This window comes from Acanthopagrus latus, chromosome 1 (genome assembly GCF_904848185.1).
Source record: "Acanthopagrus latus isolate v.2019 chromosome 1, fAcaLat1.1, whole genome shotgun sequence".
Lineage (NCBI taxonomy): Eukaryota > Metazoa > Chordata > Actinopteri > Spariformes > Sparidae > Acanthopagrus > Acanthopagrus latus.
The window spans coordinates 16,612,786-16,636,138 of NC_051039.1; the positions used below are offsets into that span (position 1 = coordinate 16,612,786).

Genomic DNA, 23,353 nt, shown 5'->3' on the forward strand with positions numbered 1-23,353 from the left:
ATTGAGGCCGATATGTAGTCCACCATCATTGGCTGGCAGAGTTGCAATGCTTGACTTATATGTTCTATGAAATTGTATATCATATTGTACTTTATATAGCTTTTTATATTCGTCACTCACTTTCTGTAATTAAATAAAGAAGTAAATGTGTTTAATAAGATACCTCATTGCCTGCTTCTATGCTGCCGTAACATATGAGGTTCACTGTATTTTTTAAGTACCTGCAGGAGGGTTTGGTTTAAATGAAAGGAGTATGTAAAATGATTGTTCCAGCCATGTCATGGTCAGAAATAAAAGGTCTAGGTTTGTACTTATAGGATTGACAACAATATATCAGTGTTCAAAAAGTAAAAAATAAATAAATAAATGAAAATGAGTAAGTTGGTTCTTTGTGTCTCAAATAGTGCAATGTTGTAATTGCACTTAATGATGCCTAGATGATGCTGTTGCACTTGCACAATGTTCAGAAGACTTTGCTTAAAACGTGTGGTCTCCTGGAGTAGATAGAAGATCTGTAATGCTTTACTCCAAACTTGGTGACACAGAAGACTAAAGACACAGTGCATCTGTTTATCTAGAGCAGCTTGAGAGACCAAGAGACCAGACCACAATCAACAGGCAAAAATGTATTGGTAAAGCTAAAAATAGATGTGTGTTTTTTCCTATGTTGCCCCAGTTTATCATCCATTCAATTTTTACTGGGGACCTCACATGACAGGAGGTACAAAACTAAAATTAATTTGTGCCTGATCTGTTCGCTGACAGGTGGTTCAATTTTGTCCTCAGTTTGCACCAGTGGGCCAGAGCTCTCAGGGAGCAGTTTGGTCCATTTGGCCGATCACATGGCTACGTGTCTGAATTGGGATGCAGAGGGGCACCTGTGGACAGTCATTACAGGACATTGGGTGTCAGCTGAGTCAGTGTGGGGTCACTTGATCTCACCAGATGGGTGCTTAGGCCACTCTGTGGGTGCCTCTGGTGTGACATGTTGGATCATGGCTGCAGTTCACCTGCTGACCTAACCCTTAGACATTTACATTGATGTTTCAAAATGTCATAATGTCTATTAGTGTGCTTAAGCATATAAGTAAACATACATACATGTCTCTCAGTTGCCAGTTCACTAGGTACACCTTGCTAAAACAAATGCGGTTTTAGAGAGTCGCTGTGGAGGCTGCAGTTTGTGGTGCTGTTGAATTATATTGCAGGATTGTTTGATTAGACTGTACTCTGTTTATGTGTAATAAATCACATATAAGGGTATAAATCATGGTATGGAGCATGGACGTGTTTGATCAAGACATTCATTCATACTTTATTTAATATGGAAAAGTCACTGAAGTAGAGTGATAAACAACAGGAATCTTGGGGAAAAAATCTATTAGAAAAAGGCTAAATTAGTAAAAAAAAAAAAAAAAAAAAAAAAAGAAGAAGAAAATACATTAGAAACAGTTAGTGAAATATGACAAAATGAATTCTGAGGCCAGAAATGTGATAAGCTTTAGATTGCTCTGCATTTTGTTCTGGGTTGCAGATGCCCTACGAAAACTTGATTTCAAAGTTCAGTACAAGCAGCTGGCACCTGCAACATCATTTGGTCGTGTGAGTGTGTTCGATAAGGGCGCACGTCAAACAAGAGAGTGCCACCCAACCTTAACACACAGATTGCGATGACGAATATTATAACCAACAGTAATAAATCTTAGTGCAGAATGATAAATGGTGAAACAAGGACTTTAGAGCCACTGCTGAACCATGCATGTATAGAATGTCACCATCATCCAGCACTGATAGGAACGTTCCCTAAGCATCACACACAGGAAAACATGTTTTTATTTATATGTAGTAGAATGACTGACAATGACGTTACATTTTAGAGGTCTGCTAATGTCATGGTATGGTTGGTGGTAATTACCAAGCAACGTATCTGAATTTCAAATTTAATAATACAATTCTGTTTTCTACAATTCAATTTTTCCAGTAAGCAGTAAATAGATAGCTGACCATATTTTAAATACATTTCCTGGCTCATCATGCCATCTTAACTTCTGACTAGTTTCTGTCTAACTTCCCCAGAGTAAACGAAAATTGGAAAAGAGATCTCAGTAGTGTCTCATTCATATTTCCTAGACAACTATGAGATCTATGTGAGACCAAAGTGAGGCTGTGGCTGATTTTTCCTGTTCCTCAATTGTTTCACCTGAGAAACAGGTGCAGAAAATCTCAATTTGGGCTCCCTGTAAGTTTCAAAGGAGATCTCATCAAGCTCTCAATGAAGTTTTAGAATGTCTCCCCAGTGCTGGAAAGGAGCAAGGTTTAAGCGGTAAAGTTCCAAGTCTCACCTATTGCTCCTAAGGAATTTTAGGAGAAACAAATGAGAAATGTTTGAGACCAAAAAAGACTACAACGAGACTGAAATGAGAACTCTCATTGGGCTCCTTTATGGCTCCATTGCCATAAAGGAGCAAGCTTTGAGCAGTTAAATTTTCCTCTGGGTTCCCTTCAGCAGGCCACTAAATTGAAGTGAGTTGTTGCAGCTGAACTTCCAACTTGTTTCTGTCTAACTACTGTAGGTCAGTAAATGTAGGTAAAAGTTTCCTTTTATAGTTTGAGACAACACTACATCAATAACTGTAAAAAAAAATTGTGATCTCACTGTGTGTGTGTGTGTGTGTGTGTGTGTGTGTGTGTGTGTGTGTGTGTGTGTGTGCGTGTGTGTTTGTGTGCATGTCTGTTTGTGTGATTTTTCCGAACTTAATGCCCCGACAGCTGAACTTTTGATAGTTTTATTTTGTTTGTAATACTTTGGTTTAACTAACTGAGGACTCCATTTAAAGATAATGACACAATATGATGCCAAACACCATGACATCACCTGACAGAAAAGAGAGAGAGATTCTGATTGTTGATTACTGATTGTGGAGAGTGTAAATGTTAAAACATGTACTTCAATATACTGACCTACAGAAGTTCGAATGAAACTACTTGGAAATGATAAGCTGCACCAACCGACTTCAGTTCAGCGGCCTGCTGAAGGGGAGTCGAGAAGAAACTAGTCATGTTCAGCAGAAGTCATGCAGAAACTAGTTGGAAGTTCAATGGAAATATATTTAAGAAATCAGCAGATATCAATCAACTGCTTGTTGTAAAATTGCAGAATATTATTATTAGCAAATGTGGGGCAACTTTTTAAATACATTTTGAGGTAATTAGTGGTTGTTTGGGGCTCATTTCAAAGACAAACATGATGATTGACCTGTGCAATAAAGTATTACCAGGGGCTCTTATGCATTCAGACATAAAAGTGCAGTGGTAGGGACTGTGTGTGTGTGTGTGTGTGTGTGTGTGTGTGTGTGTGTGTGTGTGTGTGTTTGTGTGTGTGTGTGTGTGTGTGAGCCAAAGAGAGGCTGTCGACGAGGATGGTGAATGCCCCCCCTTCCTGCCCTCACCTAATATTATCAGGTCACAACTTCCATGGAAAGTCAATGCATCAGTGTGGCCTGGCCTGACTCACTCTCCTCTACGTCCTCTCAGGCACCATCAACTGATTCACAGGCCTAAACTTAGGTCATTGATATTTTGAAGTATTGAACAATGGGGAGCTTTATTAGGAGAATCAATAGATTGCTGCAGAAAAATCTCATTGTGTTGCCCAAAATAGAACACACCCACATACACTGTATGACACAGTGCACATCCTGCACACCCCCCACCCCCATGTGGTCTATCTGTTGTTGTGGGATAGACCTTTGCCAGGGGAGCCATTCTCTCTGCCACTCCTCTCCCATGGTTAAGTTCCACCAGCTGGAGGTATCATCACTCTCAGGGCTGTGCGATGCAGATAACGGAGTAAATAGAGGATTTTTTTTAAGAGTGACGGGCACTTTTTCTTTCCACGGGAGCTTTGATTTTAAAAGGATGGACACATTTGCAACCGGAACAAATAAAAACACTTCTTGTGAATCTGAGGCATAGAACTAGTGGGGTGTGACAGCAGGTGTAGGTTCAGGTGTAGAGACCACCAACTTAAGACTTATCAGGAACCATGTGAGCTGGATTGCGACACACACCCTGCAGAGAGATTACAGCAGGCGAGATGAATCAAGGTTTGAAAGGTGTGTTCGCCTTTATCTCTGACACAGCGGTGTTCCTGGTGATGTGAGTGCTGCACATCAAGCTCTCCTCTGCCCTCCAAGGATTCCTCCCACCCGCCCACTCCCACCTCCTCCAACCTTCTGCTCCCACCTGCCTACCTGGAGGCACTATTTCTAAAGCTGCAGCCCAGGTGAGCTCAGCACACAGGGAGCATGGACTCACTGCGCCTGCCAGAGGTGAGGACAAGCATGGCTTCTATAGATCTGCACGCTGTACAATTGCGGTCACCTGAAAGCTTCGGGATATTCATTTTGAAATAAATTTAGTGTATGTTAGTTTGAATTATGTTATTCTTATTCTTATCATGAATTGGGTCATTGTTAATTCCTGAATAATAGACTAACAAATATAATGTTTTTTGGTTTTACTCCACTGTTCCAATGTTATTGTAAGACTTTCTTTTTTTCTTTTTTTTTTTTTTTTAACATGATTGTCAGTATTTCTGTTGGTATTTTTCACTACCGGTATGATCACATAAAAGGTATCTGATGGTTAAACAAAAACAGAAGCTACCCGGCGCACAGCAGTGCTTCACCCCTGGGTGCAGCCGGTACAGAGCACAGTGGACCAAAAGAAATCAATATTCCAGCACACACCAGGATATGATTGAAACTATTTCATTAAACGTCACATTAAAAACATCGAGGAGTGAACTACACGTTACAGAATGGTTCTTGATGTATAAAGTCATATTTTTCAAGTAAGTATAAGTTAAGTTAAGTTTAAGTTAAGTATATTCGATGAAATTTATGAGTTGGCAAGCGGACCGCATGGTCCATAAAGTATGTGTCTGCCTGGACTCTAGACTCATGGTAAAATGGATGCAGGCCAATGAAGACTGATATAGATCATTAATATTGATATAAAATTGTTTCATTGTATGATAACAGAACAAACTGACATTTATCCTGGAGGCATCCGCTGAAACTCACATATTGAACATACAGGGTTTTTTTGTAGAAGACATAAGCAGATGGGGTTATGGGGTAAATTATGAATAAAAGAGAATAATGTGATATAATACGAGTACATTTCTATGAAAGAGAATGTTATTATTAGTTAAACAATACATATAAGTAGCAGACTGTGAAATGTAACACTTTTCTTTATTGATTCAGCTGGTAACTTCCTCTCTGTGTCATACTGTTGTGTGAATGGAATTTTACTGCAGTGGGACCATGTGACGATAAGATCAATACCATGGCATGTGAGGGGCAGTGTGTGTGTGTGTGTGTGTGTGTGTGTGTGTGTGTGTGTGTGTGTGTGTGTGTGTGTGTGTTTGTGTGATTTTTCTGAACTTAATGCCCCGACAGCTGAACTTTTGATAGTTTCATTTTGTTTGTAATACTTTGGTTTAACTAACTGAGGACTCCATTTAAAGATAATGACACAATATGATGCCAAACACCATGACATCACCTGATTTTTATTTTACTGCGAACACCTCATCCTTCATTACTTACTGTATATACAGTTCTAACAAGAACTCCTCTCTGACATTCATATTTTTCATATTCATCTCATTTCATATTTTCATGATACATATTCAGCATTTTGGATTTTAATCCTTTCTAATATTTCTTCCTTCTCATTCTTTGCAGCCGATGGCTGATCAAAACAAAAGCAAGGAAGACTCCAGTGAGAGACATGGAGATAAAAGTAAAGGTAATTTTCATACTGTGTGATGAGTCTAGGTATCAGTCACATGTAAATTGTTTAGCTGTAGAGTTTTAAATAATTTAAATCATTTATCCTTCGTCTATCTTAGAGGTCATAGCGAGCCCGGCACACTCCACTGTGGCTTTGATTGATGAGGAGCTGGAGGACGTGGACCCATGGGACCTGCCCGAGCTGAAGGACACAGGGGTCCCATGGTCAGGTGAGGAGTTGTAATGTCTCTGTGTAACTAGTACAGTATTGTCTCATCCCTGTATTTTTATAGGAACATGCATCCTTCTTAGATAAAGGTGGTCAGTGTTCAATACGTTGACAAGGCTTCTGATGGATAACACATCGCCTTACTGTAGATATGAAAGTGTCCCACATTTCATTGTTACATAACCACACATGAGTGGTCATGTCCACTGTCTTTGTGTAGTAAAACGCATAGCTATACATATTAAATATTTAGTGTGTCCTTGCTGGTGTATACTTACACACATTTTACATTTTACATCGTGAAAATATTTAATCTAAAAAAAACCCCCAACACATTCCGTCTCGATTCAGTGTTTTAATAACATCCAAATTTCCAAAGGCAGTTGATACTTTTATATACACATTATAGTTGGCTGAACTCCCAAGGCATCATTATCTAATTAGACGTACAGTAAATCAAATCAACGTTACTGATCTGATTATATAGAAAGCAATGAGGTCATAAAAAATTAATGGATGTGATCCAGACAGTAGCCAGACAGCCAGCTGAGTCAGTGCCAGTGCACACTGTGGACAGGACGTCAATGTTAAAGAGTCACTTCATTCACTGTTGAGAGAAGTCAGCAACTCTGAAAGTTTTACTTGTCACTGTGTCTCACTGCGAGAGTGAGTCATTTATTTTGTGATTTTCAAATGTACATACGTACACCGGCATTTTCTTTTGGATAATCTAGTTTATATTTGTATATTCTGCTATCATCTACAAGAGGATTTGATGTAAACTGTGTGTTTTACTTACAGTTTACACTCAACTAAGTTTCAGATCCTACAGTCGAAATGGTTTTGTTCTCATGTTTCCTATGATTTTCAGCTCTGTGGACTGACTCATAAGCTTCTATCATGGCATATATTTTGACCTGTGGAAGCAGAAGCCACAGGTGTTATTAATGATAATCTTAATAAGGGCTGTACTCCATTACCTTTACCAGTTCCAGGGTGGGGTTGTCTGACATCACCTACTGATACGCTCAGATGGAGCAGTGCCAATCGTTTATGGGATTAATTACACCAAGGCTTTTCCTGCCCAGACAACTGATAATGTGTCAAACATTTTCACTTTTCCCCCCCTGTGTTCAATCCCATTGGTTTGTTGTCTCTGTGGCAGCTCTGGACACCAAAGGGAAGGTGTTGAGAGTGGTGGTGTCGGTGGGGAAGCTGGTCCTGCTGCTGGGCTTCCTCTACATGTTCATCTGCTCCCTCGATATCCTCAGCTCAGCTTTCCAGCTCGTTGGAGGTAAATACACTGACATTTGAGGCCAGTCAGGACAGAGGACCCTGAAGTCAACACAGTTTAAAAACACTGTTATGAAATAAAGCCACTGAATGTCATATTACACCCAGTGAAGAGTAGTAAGATATGTGTATTAACATTTTTTTAAAATGATGATGGGATTATATAATGTTTATAATAATGGTTTGGAATACAAATTCAAAGAATTGCAAAACATTATTAAATTAAATTCGTGACTATGAAAAAGAATTTGAAGATCTGGACATGAGACTCAACAATCAACTGCATTTCTCCAGAAATTTATATTTTGTTACTTTACTAGAAGTTTTATCCAGATTTTTTGTTTTTTCAAGAAAATCAATGGCATAAACTACGGAAAGTTTTAAAATCTGGATGAGTTGGCAGAGGATGACCCTAAAAAGAAGTGTCCTAAAACGTAATGACAGCTTGAAAATGAGGCAGAATGAACAGCATCAGAAGCCTGAAACTGAAGCAGCTAAATGCAATTTAGCCATCATTCATTTTATGTGAAAAGGGCCTATAATGGTGCTAATATGCCCGTATTTTGTTTCCTACACATACAATGGCACAGTGAAAAAAACCCAAAGTGATTTACAATTCATCAACTTTACAAAATGCTGTTTTGAAGGGATGAAAACCTTTTGAAATGATTTTGAATTGTACATCTTCCTGCATTCTCCTCGTCCAGGTAAAGCAGCAGGTGACATCTTCCAGGACAACTCAGTTTTGTCCAACCCTCTAGCTGGTCTGGTCATCGGGGTTCTGGTCACCCTGCTGGTCCAAAGCTCGTCCACCTCCTCCTCCATTGTTGTCAGCATGGTCTCCTCTGGACGTGAGTATGAGCTTGCATAACACTCATGCACACACACACACACACACACACACACACACACACACACACACACACACAAATCCATGGAATCATTTCATTTGCACGACTGATGATGATGTTTGATGTGTGGAGGTGAAGTAGGACTGATGATGAAGGAGAATCATGTGCTTTGGCAGTGCTAACGGTGCAGCTGGCGGTTCCCATCATCATGGGCACCAACATCGGCACCTCTGTCACCAACACACTTGTAGCCATGACGCAGGTCGGTGAACGCAGCACCTTTCGCAGGTAATCATTTTTTGTATTTAATGGATAGCCTCAATTAAACCCCCTTCTCTGTAGTTCAGAAAGCCCACAAAATGTTGCCGTTTTTTCTTAAGAACACCGTTTTGCTGTGATACAAAGAGGTGGCGGTCATAATACTTCTGTCCACAGGGGCTGCCAGAATCAACACAAAAAGAAAGTGCCTTGTGGCAGCTTTAATTTACAAAACGAAATCCACAACAAGTAATCTTTAATCACTAATTCATGATCTTCAGGTTTATCTGAAAGTAGTTACTGTACTGTACAAGTAATACATTGACTTATCGACTTAATTACCAGATGACTTCTCCCTGGACAACATTAATATGTATCTCAAGATTAAAACTCACTTACTTTGCATTTATCTTCCTCCGTTCACAACGTCTGTAGGGCTTTTGCAGGGGCTACAGTGCACGACTTCTTCAACTGGCTCTCTGTTCTGGTGCTGCTGCCTCTGGAGGTCGCCTCTGGCTACTTGTACACAGTCACCAAGCTCATCATCGACTCCTTCAACATTGAGAGTGGAGAGGCCCCAGACCTGTTGAATGTGATCACGGATCCTCTAACTGACTCAATTGTACAGGTAATATTACATTTCTGGTGTCATTGTTGAGATCCGAAAGTAAAGTATAAACACCTGAAAATCATACTAAAGTACAGCTCTTTAGTTACATTGCATCATTGGTGCAGATCAGGATAAAGGGGTGTAATACATTCTATAAAGAAAGTGAGAAAATATTCCAATTAGTAAGATACTTGTCAATACTGATGCTTTGGGCTGGTGGCCGACCTGATCTACCAACCCAAAGTGACACAACGTAATAATCTTAAGAAATACACTCTTCAACATTGCAACATGTAACATTTCTTAGGGAATATTGCATATTGCAATAAAAATCAGGAATACAGTGGATTTAAATATTTTGTTTGGCAGAGGTATGCACTCTACTGGGTGCTATTCTAGTTTTGATGTTAACTATCCAGGGTGAATGACAATAAGTGGCCTCAGGCGACAATGCAGTCAGTGCAAAATTAACATACGGTAGTAGAAGAACTGCTTCATGCAACACTGTACTGATTGCATATTTTACCCATCTGTAAAGGACAATGGGTAACCGCATAATGTCAAAAGTCAACTGATTGTATAACTGTTACGTCCTTGAGCTGAGACAGATAACAAACATACTTTAACAATAGTGGGGTTGGCCACTTGTTAATGTTATCTATATGGCTCAATGCTGAATTTCTGCAGGAGCTTGTCTGACAAAAAACAAAAAACAGAAAGTAGAAGTAGAAATGTGACACATGAATCCATGAAGCAGTGCTGGACATATTTTTCATCAAGGTCGTTGATTTCTACTTGTTCTCTCTTTCCCCTCCGACTTAGTTGGATCAGTCTGTCATTAGTGGGATTGCCACCGGAGACCCAGAAGCCAGGAACAAGAGTCTCATCAAGAGATGGTGCCTAACGTTCACCAACACAGTAAGGCCGAAGCAGTTACCTGTCAAATAAACAAAAACATCCTAGATTGAAATCTTGATTGTCAAACTGCCATTTTGTTTCAGACCCTAAAGAATGTTACAGTCCCTGGTCCAGAGAACTGCACATCCGCGTCGCTCTGCTGGGTCGATGGCAACATCACCACCACACTGAAGAACATTTCTGAAACGTACAATATCAAGAAATGTAAGACCAGTATTCACATAATTTATATATATATAAAAAAAAAAAAACATGTCAAAAATGTCATCTGTACATACACAGTCAGTGTTGCATAATCTCTTCACGATATGTGTGGCTTTGTTTAGTGTGGTGGTAGTGTTTAACTTGTCAGCCTTAACATGCAGTTACTGTAACCTCCTCCTTGCCTTGATTGAGCCGTCTAGTCTTTTGTAATTCAGCATTTTGGGTTTTATTGGTAGAAAAAGTGTTGACCCCATTGACACCAACCATAACTTTATACAATGATACTATAAAGAAGTATAAATGTTTTTCAGGTTTGTTGTGTTGTTCTTCCCTCCTGAGTGATTAGATTTGTTTTATTCTTTTATTGCAGCTTTAAAACAAAGATAAAAGTAATCACCTTCTTAATCCATAGTCTCTTTCTAGGAAATGCCATGTATGTGTTTCCATGTGTCCTCAGGTACGCATCTGTTTGTGAATGTGAACCTGCCTGACCTGGCAGTGGGTCTGATCCTGCTGGCTCTTTCTCTGCTGGTGCTCTGCTCCTGCCTCATCCTTATCGTCAAGCTGCTCAATTCCATGCTGAAGGGACAGGTGGCTGGCATCATCAAGAAGATCCTCAACACTGGTGAACACCACTGGACACATTATATATATATATATATATATATATATATATATATATATATATATATATATATATATATATATATATATATATATATATATATATATATATATATATATATATACGTGCAATAAATATAAATGTGATTACATTGTTAGTAAAACATGGATATTGTGTGTTTTGTTTGTGTTTGCAGATTTCCCATTTCCATTCGGTTGGGTCACAGGTTACATTGCCATTTTAGTCGGCGCTGGAATGACCTTCATTGTGCAGAGCAGCTCAGTTTTCACTTCTGCCATTACTCCACTTGTTGGTGAGGACATCCTGGTTGGTTGGTTGGCCATCCATCCATCCATCCATCCATCCATCCATCCATCCATCCATTTCTTCTTTTTTCCCTTTAGCATTTGAAATTCCCATAAACCGACAATCTTGTTCTTTTTTCAATAGGTATTGGTGTCATAAGCATAGAGCGAGCATACCCATTGTCCCTGGGTTCAAATATTGGCACAACCACCACAGCCATCCTGGCAGCTATGGCTAGTCCAGGAGACACCCTGGGTAATGCCCTACAGGTCAGTTTTCACACAAAAAAACACACATATAGAATAAACGGATTGATCTTTTAACAGGTTTTATATTATGTTTACTGAATTGGGTAGAGGAACGTAGGGGGAGCAAGTTTATGTATAAGCGGTGAGGTCTTTTTTATTAAAAAGCAGGTCTACTTGCTGTATAATCGCTTAATCAACAGAGAAATGCTTATAGCAGTCAAAAACTGTGATTAGCTTTAGATGAGCAGTCAGGACTTCTGTAAGGTTTTGATGTACAGTCACTGTCCTCAGCCACAACTCTAGCAAGGCCATGGTTGTAAAAACAACAACAGTGCTGGATCAGAAACAATGGCTGGTGCCTGCTCAGGCCTGTTAAAGCTGTCAAATCAGAACAGACTGGGCTTTTTTAGGAGAAGATCGTTAAGGAGACAGGTACTAAAACAGAATCTTCAGACAGAGGGTGAATAGACACTGTGAGAAAATTTTGTTTTTTGAAAATTAAAGTATGTAAACATCTTTTAGAGGGCACCAAAAATAAAAGTGTGAACCTGAAAATGATCACGATAAGGAATCTCTTATCAGAATAAATTGTTGGAAGGACATCAGTGAAATGTTATTTTATCTTTAATTATTCAGTACCAAATATAGCAAGCGAAGTAAATCGTTTTATGGGGAAACTGTTAGGAAGTTACAGAGCTGTTAGCATGTAATGGTATGTAATAGGAGAAAAATAATAATACTGATAAATAATCAGTAAAATGTGTTGTTTGTTGATGATTGCTCCAGATTGCCCTCGTGCACTTCCTGTTCAACATCAGTGGCATCATTCTATGGTATCCTATCCCCTTCACGAGAATCCCTATCCGGCTGGCTAAAGGCCTGGGCAACATCACCGCATCCTACCGCTGGTTTGCTGCTGTCTACATCATCGTCTGCTTCTTCGTCCTACCCCTCCTTGTCTTCAGCCTGTCCCTGGCTGGCTGGCAGGTCCTGGTAGGCGTTGGTGTACCTCTGATTCTCATGCTGATCATCATCATCGTGATCAACGTACTGCAGAAACGGAAACCTGGGTGTCTGCCTGCAGCACTGCGATCCTGGGACTTCCTGCCTCTCTGGGCCCACTCCCTGGCTCCCTGGGACAAAGTGGTTGGCGCATGTACAGCCAAATGCTGCTGCTGCTGTAAATGCTGCCAGATTGCTGTTGACGATCAGGAACAAACAGAGAGAGAATCTGCGGAGAATAACAACAAACCACACGCAGAGGTGTACGATAACCCTGCAATGAGCGCAGACAAGGAAGTTGAGAGTGAGATAAAGATAGAGCTAGAGATTCTGAAAATGACTCGGCTCTGAGATGTTATATATAAATGTGTGACCATGTGTGTGATAGAAAGAAGTGTATTGGTCATGACACAAGGACCAAATGCATTTGGCCAAATTTCCATAACATTTTTGTTTATATTTAGTAGATTTAGTTTAAGAAACGGTTATTTAAAAAATTCCAACTCTCAGCGTATCATTAACATAATAACACCTACAGTAAAGCGTTGGTCTTTCAGCTGTATGGTGCTAACTGAAGTTGCCTTTAAAGGATAATGCTGGCAGTAGTCTTTGTTTTGTTATTGTCAATGTATCCTGCGGAAAAAAACTACATCAACAAAGGGTTAGTAGATCTCTCAACAGATTTTTACTTTTCATACCCCGCCTTTGGCTTTCAGAACTACTTTTTCCATGAATTTCTATTTATTGTTCAATACGAAGAGTTGATAATATATGATATATATTGGCTAAATAGCTCTACTGTGACAACAGGTGATCCTGTGCTTAAGATATATTTTTGTTAAGCAAATAACTTGTGATGTTTTTGAGATTTTTGGTGGCATTGCCCAGAACTACTTTGTAGCAAATGTCATCATCACCTTGCTATCATCACAAACACAATAGTGAAGAGGGCACGTCAGTAACGTTTGCATTGTCATTGAGAGCATGTTAGCAAGTTAATGTTAGCATTTATCTCAAGGCAACCCTGTGTGTCACCAAGCTGCTAGCATGGCCGTAGATTCCTAGCATAGCAGGGTTAACTCCAAGTTTGCTGGTCTATCGCTTAAAAAAACTAAACACAGGGCTAAAATCTGCCAGTGTAAAATAAAACACAGTAGTTGTAAATCATTCTAGACTGCAAAAATCAGTCCTGTGTGCCAGCAGATATTAATCCTAGCCCAGGGCTAGTTAGCCAAGGCTTAATTCTTAGCTTTAATCCCTGCGACAAGAATAAGGTGTGTGAAAAGCACTGAGGTGGGGGTGGGTGCCTTTGGCTGTGGCAGGATTACGTTACACTAAAAGTGTTCTCAGTCTGGGGCTAAAAGGGATCTATTACCTCTTTTCCACTTGTCAGAAATCCCACTGAAACCCACCAAGATCAGGCTTTTGTGTGCAATGGGAATGGCTAAACTAGGCATACACACCCGGGTCAATTGACTTGGCCAGCAGACCCTGATTCTTTTCGGCTTGGCTCATCTCGGTTTTGATCTAAACGTAAAACGTCTAGTGCCTGGCTAACTTGAGTGGGGAAAAATTTACTTAATCGTGGACCTGCATTTAAAAAACGTTGGGCTAACTGGGCTTCGTGTGGTGTGAAAAGCCCTTTTGTCAGTTCCACAGAGGAAAAATTAGACATTGCTACATGTTTGTTGGAGGGCTCAATTAATTGTTAGGTTTGGTCTTTTAATGGGATTTGTGGATAATGAGAAAAATATAGGATATCACCAGATTTATCCTATGACGTTTGACTTTAGCTCTGATGGGTTAAAAACTGTCACTTAGATGGCAAAGGGGATGAATCACAATGGTCGAAATGTTGTTACCGGATGTCATTTTACAATGAGATCACCTGAACAAATAAGACATCTATGACCAGCAGGTGGCTGCATTTTGTCAGCACATGCTATTAAACTGTGAAGACTTCTGAATATACCACGGCTTCTGTGCACTACGAGAGTCACTCATGATAAGATCTGCACAAAAACTCCTCGACAGGAAAAAATGCTCATTATGTTTTTTCAAATTTCATCCTTTTTTTTTTTTTTTTTTACAGATTAAGATTCTTTGTTAAAAAAAGAAATGTGTATAGAAGACACAATGAAAACCTCAACACATCGTTTTAAGGTGTAAAAAAATATTTTGTAATTAAGAGGGTAATTGTATTCAAGGAATATATAGATGGAAATTAGATGAATGTACATCTAACTTAATATTTTTAAACCTTTAATTCTTTAAATGTTCTTTAGACTTTGTCTCAGTATTACCTGTTTGAATATTTAAAAAGGAAAGATTAAAAATTATACCTTTATGAAAGATTTGCTTCACTTCATTCCACTCAACTGGGAGAAACTACCAGAGTCATCGATTCAGAAGTTTAGACAATTGCTTTACTGACCCTGTATTATGATAGCAGAGTATTTATTGCAGCCCTATCAGTGTTATCAGATGATTTTTCTCAGTAGAGAAGGACGTGACCATATGACACAAGATAAAAAACAGTGTAGAGTTCAGAGTAACAAACATGTTCTGTATGTCAAAGTACCATAAACATTATCAACATACCGATTAATGGCAGTGATATTAATTTCTAATCAATGTCTTGTTAATGATTCTTTTATTTTGATTTTTTCTCTCTCTCTCTTTTTTTAAGTGTCTAGGGCAACACAGTCGGTGTACAGGAAACTGCTGTGATGATTGTTATACTGTCACATGTCAGTAAACCATGTGCAAAGTACAGGAGATGGATTATCAATATGTCAATATCGAGGGGAACTACAGTGCCAAAGCTCACCAACAACCACGAGACACTTTCCACATGGTCAGCGGACACTCACACATAATAACTTTTACTCTAATACTGTGCTTGAGTACATTTCTCAGGTACTCCTAAAATTGTGTACTTCTACTCCACTACATTTAATAAGGAAATACTGTAATACTGTTTAAAATGTGTGGGAAGTATCTGCTTAGTCTGAACTACAGCAGGAGTTAATATTCAGTCACTGAAGAATCTTCCCAGTTTTCACAATTATTGAACACATAATTACACATTAGTATTACTCACCTGGTTTACTCTTCACTCTAACTGTGACATATGATACTGAGCTAATGTTAGTTTGTCAACTGGTTCAGTTTGCTACGCGCCAGTTACACTTGGCAGTTACTCACTACTAATATTCTATAGCCGCTAATCTCCACACAAGAAGAACTTAACATGGTGCAATCTGTTTTAATTCAGGCGATTCATCAGTCTTCACTTGATTTTCTATAACTAGGCTGATGTTGACCTCAAGAGGAGAGGCTGGCCTTTTCTGCTCTTTCTGTTGATAATAAAACATTGATACAGTGCACCCATCCGCGGTATACATGGCATCTCAGCACGTGACAGGGTGTATCGCAGCTGCAACATCATATAATATTACCACGCAGTGATTAAGCAAACAACATACTTGCTGATCACTGTTAATCTTATCTGAGCTCCTAATGTAGACTGTTTTCATAAGTTTCATATTGAAACCCTTTCCCTGGTCTTATTTCATGTAATTGTATCTTCCCTCTTAACCAGAAGTAATTGGCTCTGAGGTTTAAACTTTGGTTTAAACTTTCAAATAGAAAATCATTTCAAGTTTGACCAAATACACAATTTTCAAAGGGGCTTTCTGTTGCTATCTAATATTTTTTCTTTCTCACCCGTGTGCATGGTTGAAGAATTATGCTGATGTCACAAATGGGATTGGGCACAGAGTGAAGTGTAGACCAGCTGAAGTATAATCACCAATGTACTAAGTAACAAATCATTCCAGTATATCATTTTAATTTGCTCATGGAATTTGAGACATGAGGCTGTGACATGTCTGCATTTGCAGAAAACTAAACTACTGCAGCTTTGCTTCATTGGACATTCACCAATATGAACAAAGAGAAACTGTAGCACATCAAGCATGTCAACCTCAAGTGGCTTTTATGTGGCAGAAATATTCTTTATGGTGATTACATGCGTGAAATATCAAATGTTTATCACGGCAACACGTTTGCAACCAGTGGAAATTCAAAGCAGATTACTTCTGCTCCATTTTAAACACATATTGCCAGAATTCAGCTTAACATATCTGGTGTTTTTGGAAATCAAATGAGCTCTGACTGCACTGCACAACTTTCCACGCAGTATGCTGTTGTCAGGAGTTCAAACTGATCTAGAGCCATTATATGACAATGATATCAGCCAATCAGAGAATAAGGTTGTGTATTTTTTCACGTCTCAGCTCATAGCAGTAAATTCCAGCTCGTGGTCTTCTCAGAGTCTCAAACAAGTCTTCACCAAATACCAAGAAGAGTTGAACATTTGGTCACTTGGTCCCGCTGGATGAGAGTGCTGAACTTTTTCCATGTTTTCCTATTAAACACAAAATGATGTGCTGACATGTGGAGATTAGAACTTCTGCTCAAATCTGCCTGACTGACAAACACTGTCATCTAGTGTTAAAAATGTGAAAAGCCGTAGTATTAGGGAGTCAAAGCCATGTGAGGAACACTGAAAGCTGAAAGGGGAGCTAGAGACTGCTGGTGCTGTTTCTGTTGTTTATGTTCATGTGTGACATTTACTCTCGCCGCTCTCGTTCTGTGGCTTTGTTCTACAGAAGGTGGCTGTTTTCTACCTGCCCTGACAGGCAAAGTGACCAGCTTATGAACATAGTGGCGTGTTTTGCAGCTGAAGAGCTTTCCCCAGTTTGGACTCTCATCTATTAGCATATATTCTGGCCACCATGGGTTTCCTTCTAAAAAATGAGTAACCAGTGTTGATCGAAAAACCTAGGGAGTTGTTTGAAAGACACCACTGTCCTGTAGGTATTCCTAGAATCCCCAAAACTGTTCTAAAACCACTTGGATGAAAAAATAAAATAAAAAAAAATTCTGTCTGCTAAATGATGAAAAGTATTTGCTCTTGTTGAATCAAAAACAAAAAAAAAAAGATGGCAATTGAGTCAAGATTTTGGAAACATTGTGCAACAGATGGAATAATCTTTCATAATGTGTTTAGAAGACTTCTAAAAAGCCTGATATGTTACATTTGGCTAAAATTGGAGAGGACCCAAATGAAAAAAAAACACCAAGGAGGGAAACAGGCACAAAAAACAAGCTTTTAATGAAAAGCTGAAACTCCAAAAAGGAAGATTCCAACAAACCAAAACATGTACCAACAATACAAAAGCAAAGTTCAGATCAGTAAAAACACGAGGGACAAAAATCCAGAGACATTCTACAGTGAGACAATGGACGGCTCAGGAACAGACGCAGATGGATAACGTACTCCTGACTAAATACACAAGGGGTGATTTACTAACAAGATACAGGTGGACACAGAAAAATGGTGGGAAATTCACACAAAGGGAGCAAATGAAAAGCAACACAGGACACATGAGGGCAAAACTTGTGTCACAAGCAGAAACATGGCAAGATATTCACCTGGGTCATTAGTGAGGAGCTAAACAGAGAAAAAGGAGGGTGAATATCAGACTCAGATTCATCAGGTAGTTAGAGATTCTACTCCAAGTGAATGTTAAAGCGACTTAATATCTTGATATCCACTTTTTACGAGTATAAGTACCATCTGAGTATAATGTATCAATATCCGTAATCACCATGAAGGAATATTATTTGGTAGCTGAAGTTTATTAATTCAAGTTTACATTAAAAAAAAAAACTTTTTTGCATTGTAAATAGTTGCCTCACTCTATGATCAAAAACATTGATCTGAAGCTCAATTCTGAGGCTGTTCTATACATACTACATATGTGAGGAATGCTGTATGAAGCTTTTTGTAGCTCCGACCAAAGCTGCATTTTATCTGATAAATTGCCTTCAGTGATGTCACTCAGTGGCTAAATTGCATTGTGGGTAATGTAGGCAGCAGGAAGAAGAATGCATGGAATGAAAAAGTTGATACCTACTGTGACAATGTTTTATAATGTTATGTTTTTTAAACTGTCCATGAGTCCAGCAGCGTTACAGGAATACAATGCTCCATCAGTGGACTGCTTTTCATAACCTGTGGCCTACATTACCCACAATGCAACCGAGCCACTGATTGACATCACTGGAGGCAGTTTATCAGATTACATGCAGCTTCTAGGTACAAAATTCCTAACTCATTTTTTTTTTAAAAAATTGTATTATTGTTCCGCAAGACATCTGTAGACACAAAATTCGTTGAGTTACCCTTTAACAACTTCCAGTTAGTATGACTCACTTATGGTTAGAGCCCCGCCCTTTCCAAGTCAGGCTACTGATACAGATAATATAGTTGGTTGAACAAATACAGATAATGGTGTTCTGTTCACCACAGCAGATGACAGATATCATTGTATGTGTGTAGCTTGTTTCCACTGCCCCCAAGTGGGCAAAAACCAAATGACACCATCAAACCATCATCTAATAATTGAGGACAAAACAACAGTTCGACAGAACAAAATAATTTATTATTTTCAAACCCAGAGGCAATGTGTGGTTACAGTCATTACAGATAACTGATGTGCATTTAACACACACTGTACACTACCAGTAACAATAAACTACTTCTACAACTACAGTACCTCTAAGAAGTCTACTCCATCCACTACGTATTATTTTTACTACTTCCAGTTAAAGTAAGACTAAAGCACGATATACAAACATCAATACATTAACATACAATACATCTGCACGAGTAGCACCATTCATCTACAGACGTGAAGAATAATTTAATCTTGTGTTGGCTACTACATACTTCACAGGCTTGCGTTTCCATGTGCCTCTCTCTGAAAGCCTGGAGGAGGCCTTTTCATACAGGACCACTAAAGCTGGTCACTTGTGCAAGGATTTGTGCCTAAAAAGAAAAAAAGGAAAAAAAAAAATCTCCATCTAGCATCATAACATGGGCCAATTGCTCGTTTAGATTGTCTGCTCCTTCAGATAGATTCAGGGGAGTTGTTGCGGCATTCGATTATAAAAATGACAGAGTAAAACAGTCCCCATGTGGATGACAGCGGAGCCTTCGATTTAGAAAGGGACGGGTCCGTAGTAGGCGACGTACGCAGCGACAATTCCTGCAGTATCGGCCATCTCGTCACAGGCGACGTTCAGCTCACACACCTCTCTCAGGCTGGATGGTAGAGGAGAGAATATGAGTTAGATGGGGTCACCTTAGACTTCACTTAAAATGACTGTTTGACCTTTTGTAGAAACTTTGCATCAAGGAATCAATGTTGACATTTCAATAGCTAATGAAGTGCACCCCATGAGTCAATGAGTCTATTTAATTCGAGTGAATAACTGTACCTTTCCAGCTGCAGAGGGGTGAGGTCTCCTCCTGGAGCAGCTCTTCTTCTCCTCAGGAGGACAGAAGCCAGGTCTCTCTTCACAACCACCTTAGCCGCTGCACAGACAAACATCACAAACTCAGACTTTCTTGCTACAGTCAAACAAAAACTTTTAGGCAATTCTAAAATCATGCAGAGATTCTTTCTCAGAGCAAAAATGTTGCATACCCTCATCGCTGGCGGACTCTGATGAAGACGAGGAGGATGAAGAAGAAGAAGAAGAAGAGGCAGAGTCAGAGGCAGAGGAGTCGGCAGAGTTGGACTCAGAGGAGGAGGACTCAGAAGAGGAGGATGAAGAGGAGGAGGATGAGGAGGAGGATTCAGAGGACTCAGAGGATTCAGAAGATTCAGAGGATTCTTTAGATTCAGAGGAGGAGGAGGAGGAGGATGAAGAGGAGGACGAGGACGAGGAGGATGAGGAAGAGGATGAATCTGAGCTGGAGTTGGAATCAGATGCTGAGGAGTCTGAGGAAGAGTTGGAGTCGGATGCAGAGGACGAATTGGACTCGGAAGACTCAGAAGACTCGGAAGACTCAGAAGACTCAGAAGACTCGGAAGACTCTGAAGACTCTGAGGACTCAGAAGACTCGGAGGATGAGGAGGATGGGGCCGCAGCAGCGGCTGGGTCAGCGGGGGCAGCATCAGCAGTTGTGTCGGCAGCAGTGTCCACGACAACCTCTGGTTCAACAGCTGAGGATCACAGTACATAACACTTTCATTAACCTCCTGCAGCATGGAGGGAAACATTGGGAATCACAGCAACATTGAGTTGAGTTTGTCCTTACCTCCCATGGACCAGCACACCGACAGTAGAGCACAGATGGAGAGGAGCGCGAGAGTCTTCATGGTGGCTTGTTGTTGGTGTCTCGCTGTACACTTTCTTTGCTTTTCTTGCTCCGCTTAGCTTTGCTTCGAAGGCTTGTTCTGATTCTTTGCTCTGACTCGAGGTCAATATATACTGTAGTCTGGCTCCTCTGTCAGACCAGACCCACACCGTGAGATAACCCTCTGATTGGCTGGGGAATCAAATGTCAACGTTTCCGCTTCCACTTGTCATGAAAACTCCCATAAACACCCACGCAGCCCTGGCACCGGGTCCAAAAACTCTTTCACCCGCGCAAAAAACCCAACATTCCTGGCGTTCAACTGTACTTACAGTGCAGTGCATGTGCTGTATGTAAACCTATATGTATGTAAGCCTTAAGTACACTTTAAAGCAAGTCAAAAACATGGCGAAGGTGGTAATTGTAAACTTCTGGGGATTCCCCTTCTCTGTGAATCACATGCATACACTAACATACATACATAGATAATTCTCATTTAATTTCAAAGCATGGAAAAATGTCAAATTGAATAAGTCATTTGACATTTCAGAAGCCCCTCTTTCTCTCTGATTTTGGAGCAAACAGAACACCCCCCCCCCCCCCCCCCCCCCCCCAAAAAAAAAAAAAAAAAAATGCCACCATTTCCCTGTCAGTCATTTTCTGAGGTCAAACCACATCATTTTTATACCCCATCCTCTTCAGGTTCCTCTCAATCCTCACCCCTCATCACCGGAGTATAAATAATACAACAAAACGCCTTAAAATCCAAACAAGTGGTGTTGCTGAGCCCTATAAAATACCCTTCGAATGTGATTGGATTTTAATCAGGGAGACCCGCTGCAGGGTTGCCAGTTCTGCCATTGCTGTTATGTTGCTATACTCTTTGCCCCAGATGTGATCTCCCACCCCCACAAACCTCAAACCATAGCCTGAGCCGGCCACAGGCTACTAATCGGGTGACACGGAACAGCAGTGAGCCTCATTATGCGACAGAGCTTAATTAGAGTGTTGCAGAGGCCCGCCAGTACCGCAGTCAGTCACTATTTACAGATCCAGCTCGGTCCAGCTCCACGGCTTACCAATGCCAACCAGCGGCCCGACGCACAGCTTCGCTTTTTCTATTTCATAACATATATACAACTAAATATAGGCAGCCCCCATGCGGTTGATGCACAGTGTTATGCATACGGGTTTGGATGCAGCTCGCTGTTTGTGCGATACAGATGAAGTGTGGCTTCAGCTGTGGTTTATGATAAAAAAAAGGGTATTTGGAGACAACATATTGCAACTTCTAGTTAGTTTAATGGGTCTCGTGGTCTAGATAACCAAACGTTTATCCACACGTATCACTTCATGTATATATATATATATATATCTCTCAGAGGGCCTCCAAACAGCTTAATCTGTCATGTACCAAGGGGCTGAATGCTGCAGGGTGACCTTGGTGTCCTTCGTGTTTCAGAGCCGAGCGTTATTCCTGGTGTCAGGGATTTGTCTTGGAACGCGTGCCATGTAATTTCAATGTCTGGTCTCAGCGTCCATTTTTGTGGATGCATTTCAGTGCGTGGGGGACACAGTTGGAGAAAACAATTGCCGCAACATCCCTAAAAGGGCAGAAAGTATAACGTCTAGAATGAACTTGGACCGATTTCGTTTTTTTGTTGGTGGGTCTTCGCTCTGAAATCTTTGTTTTTTTAGGCTTCATACATTTCTAGTCTGTGAGCCTGGAAAAGGTACATACACAGGTGTGCAAACACGGCATGATAGAGACAAATGTGTGTGCGATCTTGGTAGTCAGTCTTCTTCTACATTAGGTGATCAGTTCTCCTCACAGGTCAGATATGATACTGTGATTAAAGAGGAGGTCCTGGATTTATAGGACCACGAAGAGAGAGCGTGCTGGTGATTAGATTGCAACATTTGTTTCTTGACGGTTTTGCTTATTGATTTTCAAAATTTAAAGCACTTCCCCCGAGGCTTGTCCTCTGGCATGGGTCCTTTAGTTGTTCCACACTGCAGGGCAGAAACCTTTGGAGCAGAGGGAGGTTAATGTCTTAAAACTTTAAATGCACTCCTTTAAACTGGCCTTTGATTAGAATGTCCTGTGGTCCTTGTTTACATTTTAGTTGATTTGAATAAAAAGAAAAAAAAAGTTTTATGGCCTTTTTTTATCTATTCAACGGGTTTTCTACTTACTTGTTTTGTCATTTCTGTTTTTCATGTACATTAGGGGCACAAAAGTCTCAAATGTTCCACGTACTGACCCTGGGAGCTTCTCATGTCAGGTTTCAACAGATTTTGATGGATGGATGGATGGATGGATGGATAATACAACATATAACAAAAGTATATTTGACTCTGTTTCACAAATTGCCGCCATAAAGTTGACTTTGTTACAGTAGCATTTCACAATAGGATAAAGGGTTTTATATGAGACTCAACAGAATGATTCAATTTCTTACACAATTGCATCACATATCTCCTCCCTAAATAACATTTATGGGAATCTGTGCAGGGAAATACAACATATTGGTATAAACAATTTCACGGTTTTAACAAAATAACTTTGAGATGACCCTGGGTGCCGAAACTTTTCTTCTTGAGGGCTAACCTGAAAGTTAATTATGTCCAAAAGGGAAAAAAAAGCAAACTGTATTGTACTGCAATTCATTCAGGATCCCAAGTTTCCTTAATTGACTCTCTTCCTTTGCAAAGTATCACGCTACCTGCTGTTCTCAAATAGAAAATACATTATTTTTATTTAATTGGTTATATCATTATTATTAT

At 39.9% G+C, this 23,353-nt stretch overlaps 2 protein-coding genes across 2 annotated transcripts; one reads left to right on the forward strand and one right to left on the reverse strand.

Annotated features, from left to right (window-relative positions):
* The first annotated feature begins 4,237 nt into the window (after positions 1 to 4,237).
* On the forward strand, positions 4,238 to 14,700 carry LOC119028292 (sodium-dependent phosphate transport protein 2B-like). The gene is made up of 13 exons (XM_037114106.1): positions 4,238 to 4,331; positions 5,757 to 5,820; positions 5,924 to 6,034; positions 7,199 to 7,327; positions 8,034 to 8,177; positions 8,354 to 8,465; positions 8,871 to 9,063; positions 9,868 to 9,963; positions 10,047 to 10,167; positions 10,625 to 10,792; positions 10,989 to 11,105; positions 11,243 to 11,367; positions 12,133 to 14,700. Exons 1-13 carry the CDS (start codon positions 4,308 to 4,310, stop codon positions 12,697 to 12,699), a joined length of 1,971 nt encoding a protein of 656 aa, XP_036970001.1. The 5' UTR covers positions 4,238 to 4,307; the 3' UTR covers positions 12,700 to 14,700.
* Positions 14,701 to 18,849: 4,149 nt separating this feature from the next.
* On the reverse strand, positions 18,850 to 20,591 carry bglapl (bone gamma-carboxyglutamate (gla) protein, like). The gene is made up of 4 exons (XM_037107596.1): positions 20,528 to 20,591; positions 19,911 to 20,432; positions 19,702 to 19,798; positions 18,850 to 19,525 (listed from the first exon to the last, which is right to left on the reverse strand). The coding sequence occupies exons 1-4, from the start codon at positions 20,586 to 20,588 to the stop codon at positions 19,423 to 19,425; spliced, it is 783 nt and encodes a 260-aa protein (XP_036963491.1). The 5' UTR covers positions 20,589 to 20,591; the 3' UTR covers positions 18,850 to 19,422.
* Positions 20,592 to 23,353: the final 2,762 nt, after the last annotated feature.

Coding starts and splice junctions, on each gene's coding strand:
- LOC119028292 (XM_037114106.1), top strand. CDS start 4,308: ATGGACTCACTGCGCCTGCCAGAG. Junction 4,332..5,756: donor ACTCACTGCGCCTGCCAGAG/GTGAGGACAAGC, acceptor CATTCTTTGCAG/CCGATGGCTGATCAAAACAA. Junction 7,328..8,033: donor AGCTTTCCAGCTCGTTGGAG/GTAAATACACTG, acceptor CTCCTCGTCCAG/GTAAAGCAGCAGGTGACATC.
- bglapl (XM_037107596.1), bottom strand. CDS start 20,588: ATGAAGACTCTCGCGCTCCTCTCCATCTGTGCTCTACTGTCGGTGTGC. Junction 19,799..19,910: donor AGAGTCCGCCAGCGATGAGG/GTATGCAACATT, acceptor TTGTCTGTGCAG/CGGCTAAGGTGGTTGTGAAG. Junction 19,526..19,701: donor ACCCCTCTGCAGCTGGAAAG/GTACAGTTATTC, acceptor TCTACCATCCAG/CCTGAGAGAGGTGTGTGAGC.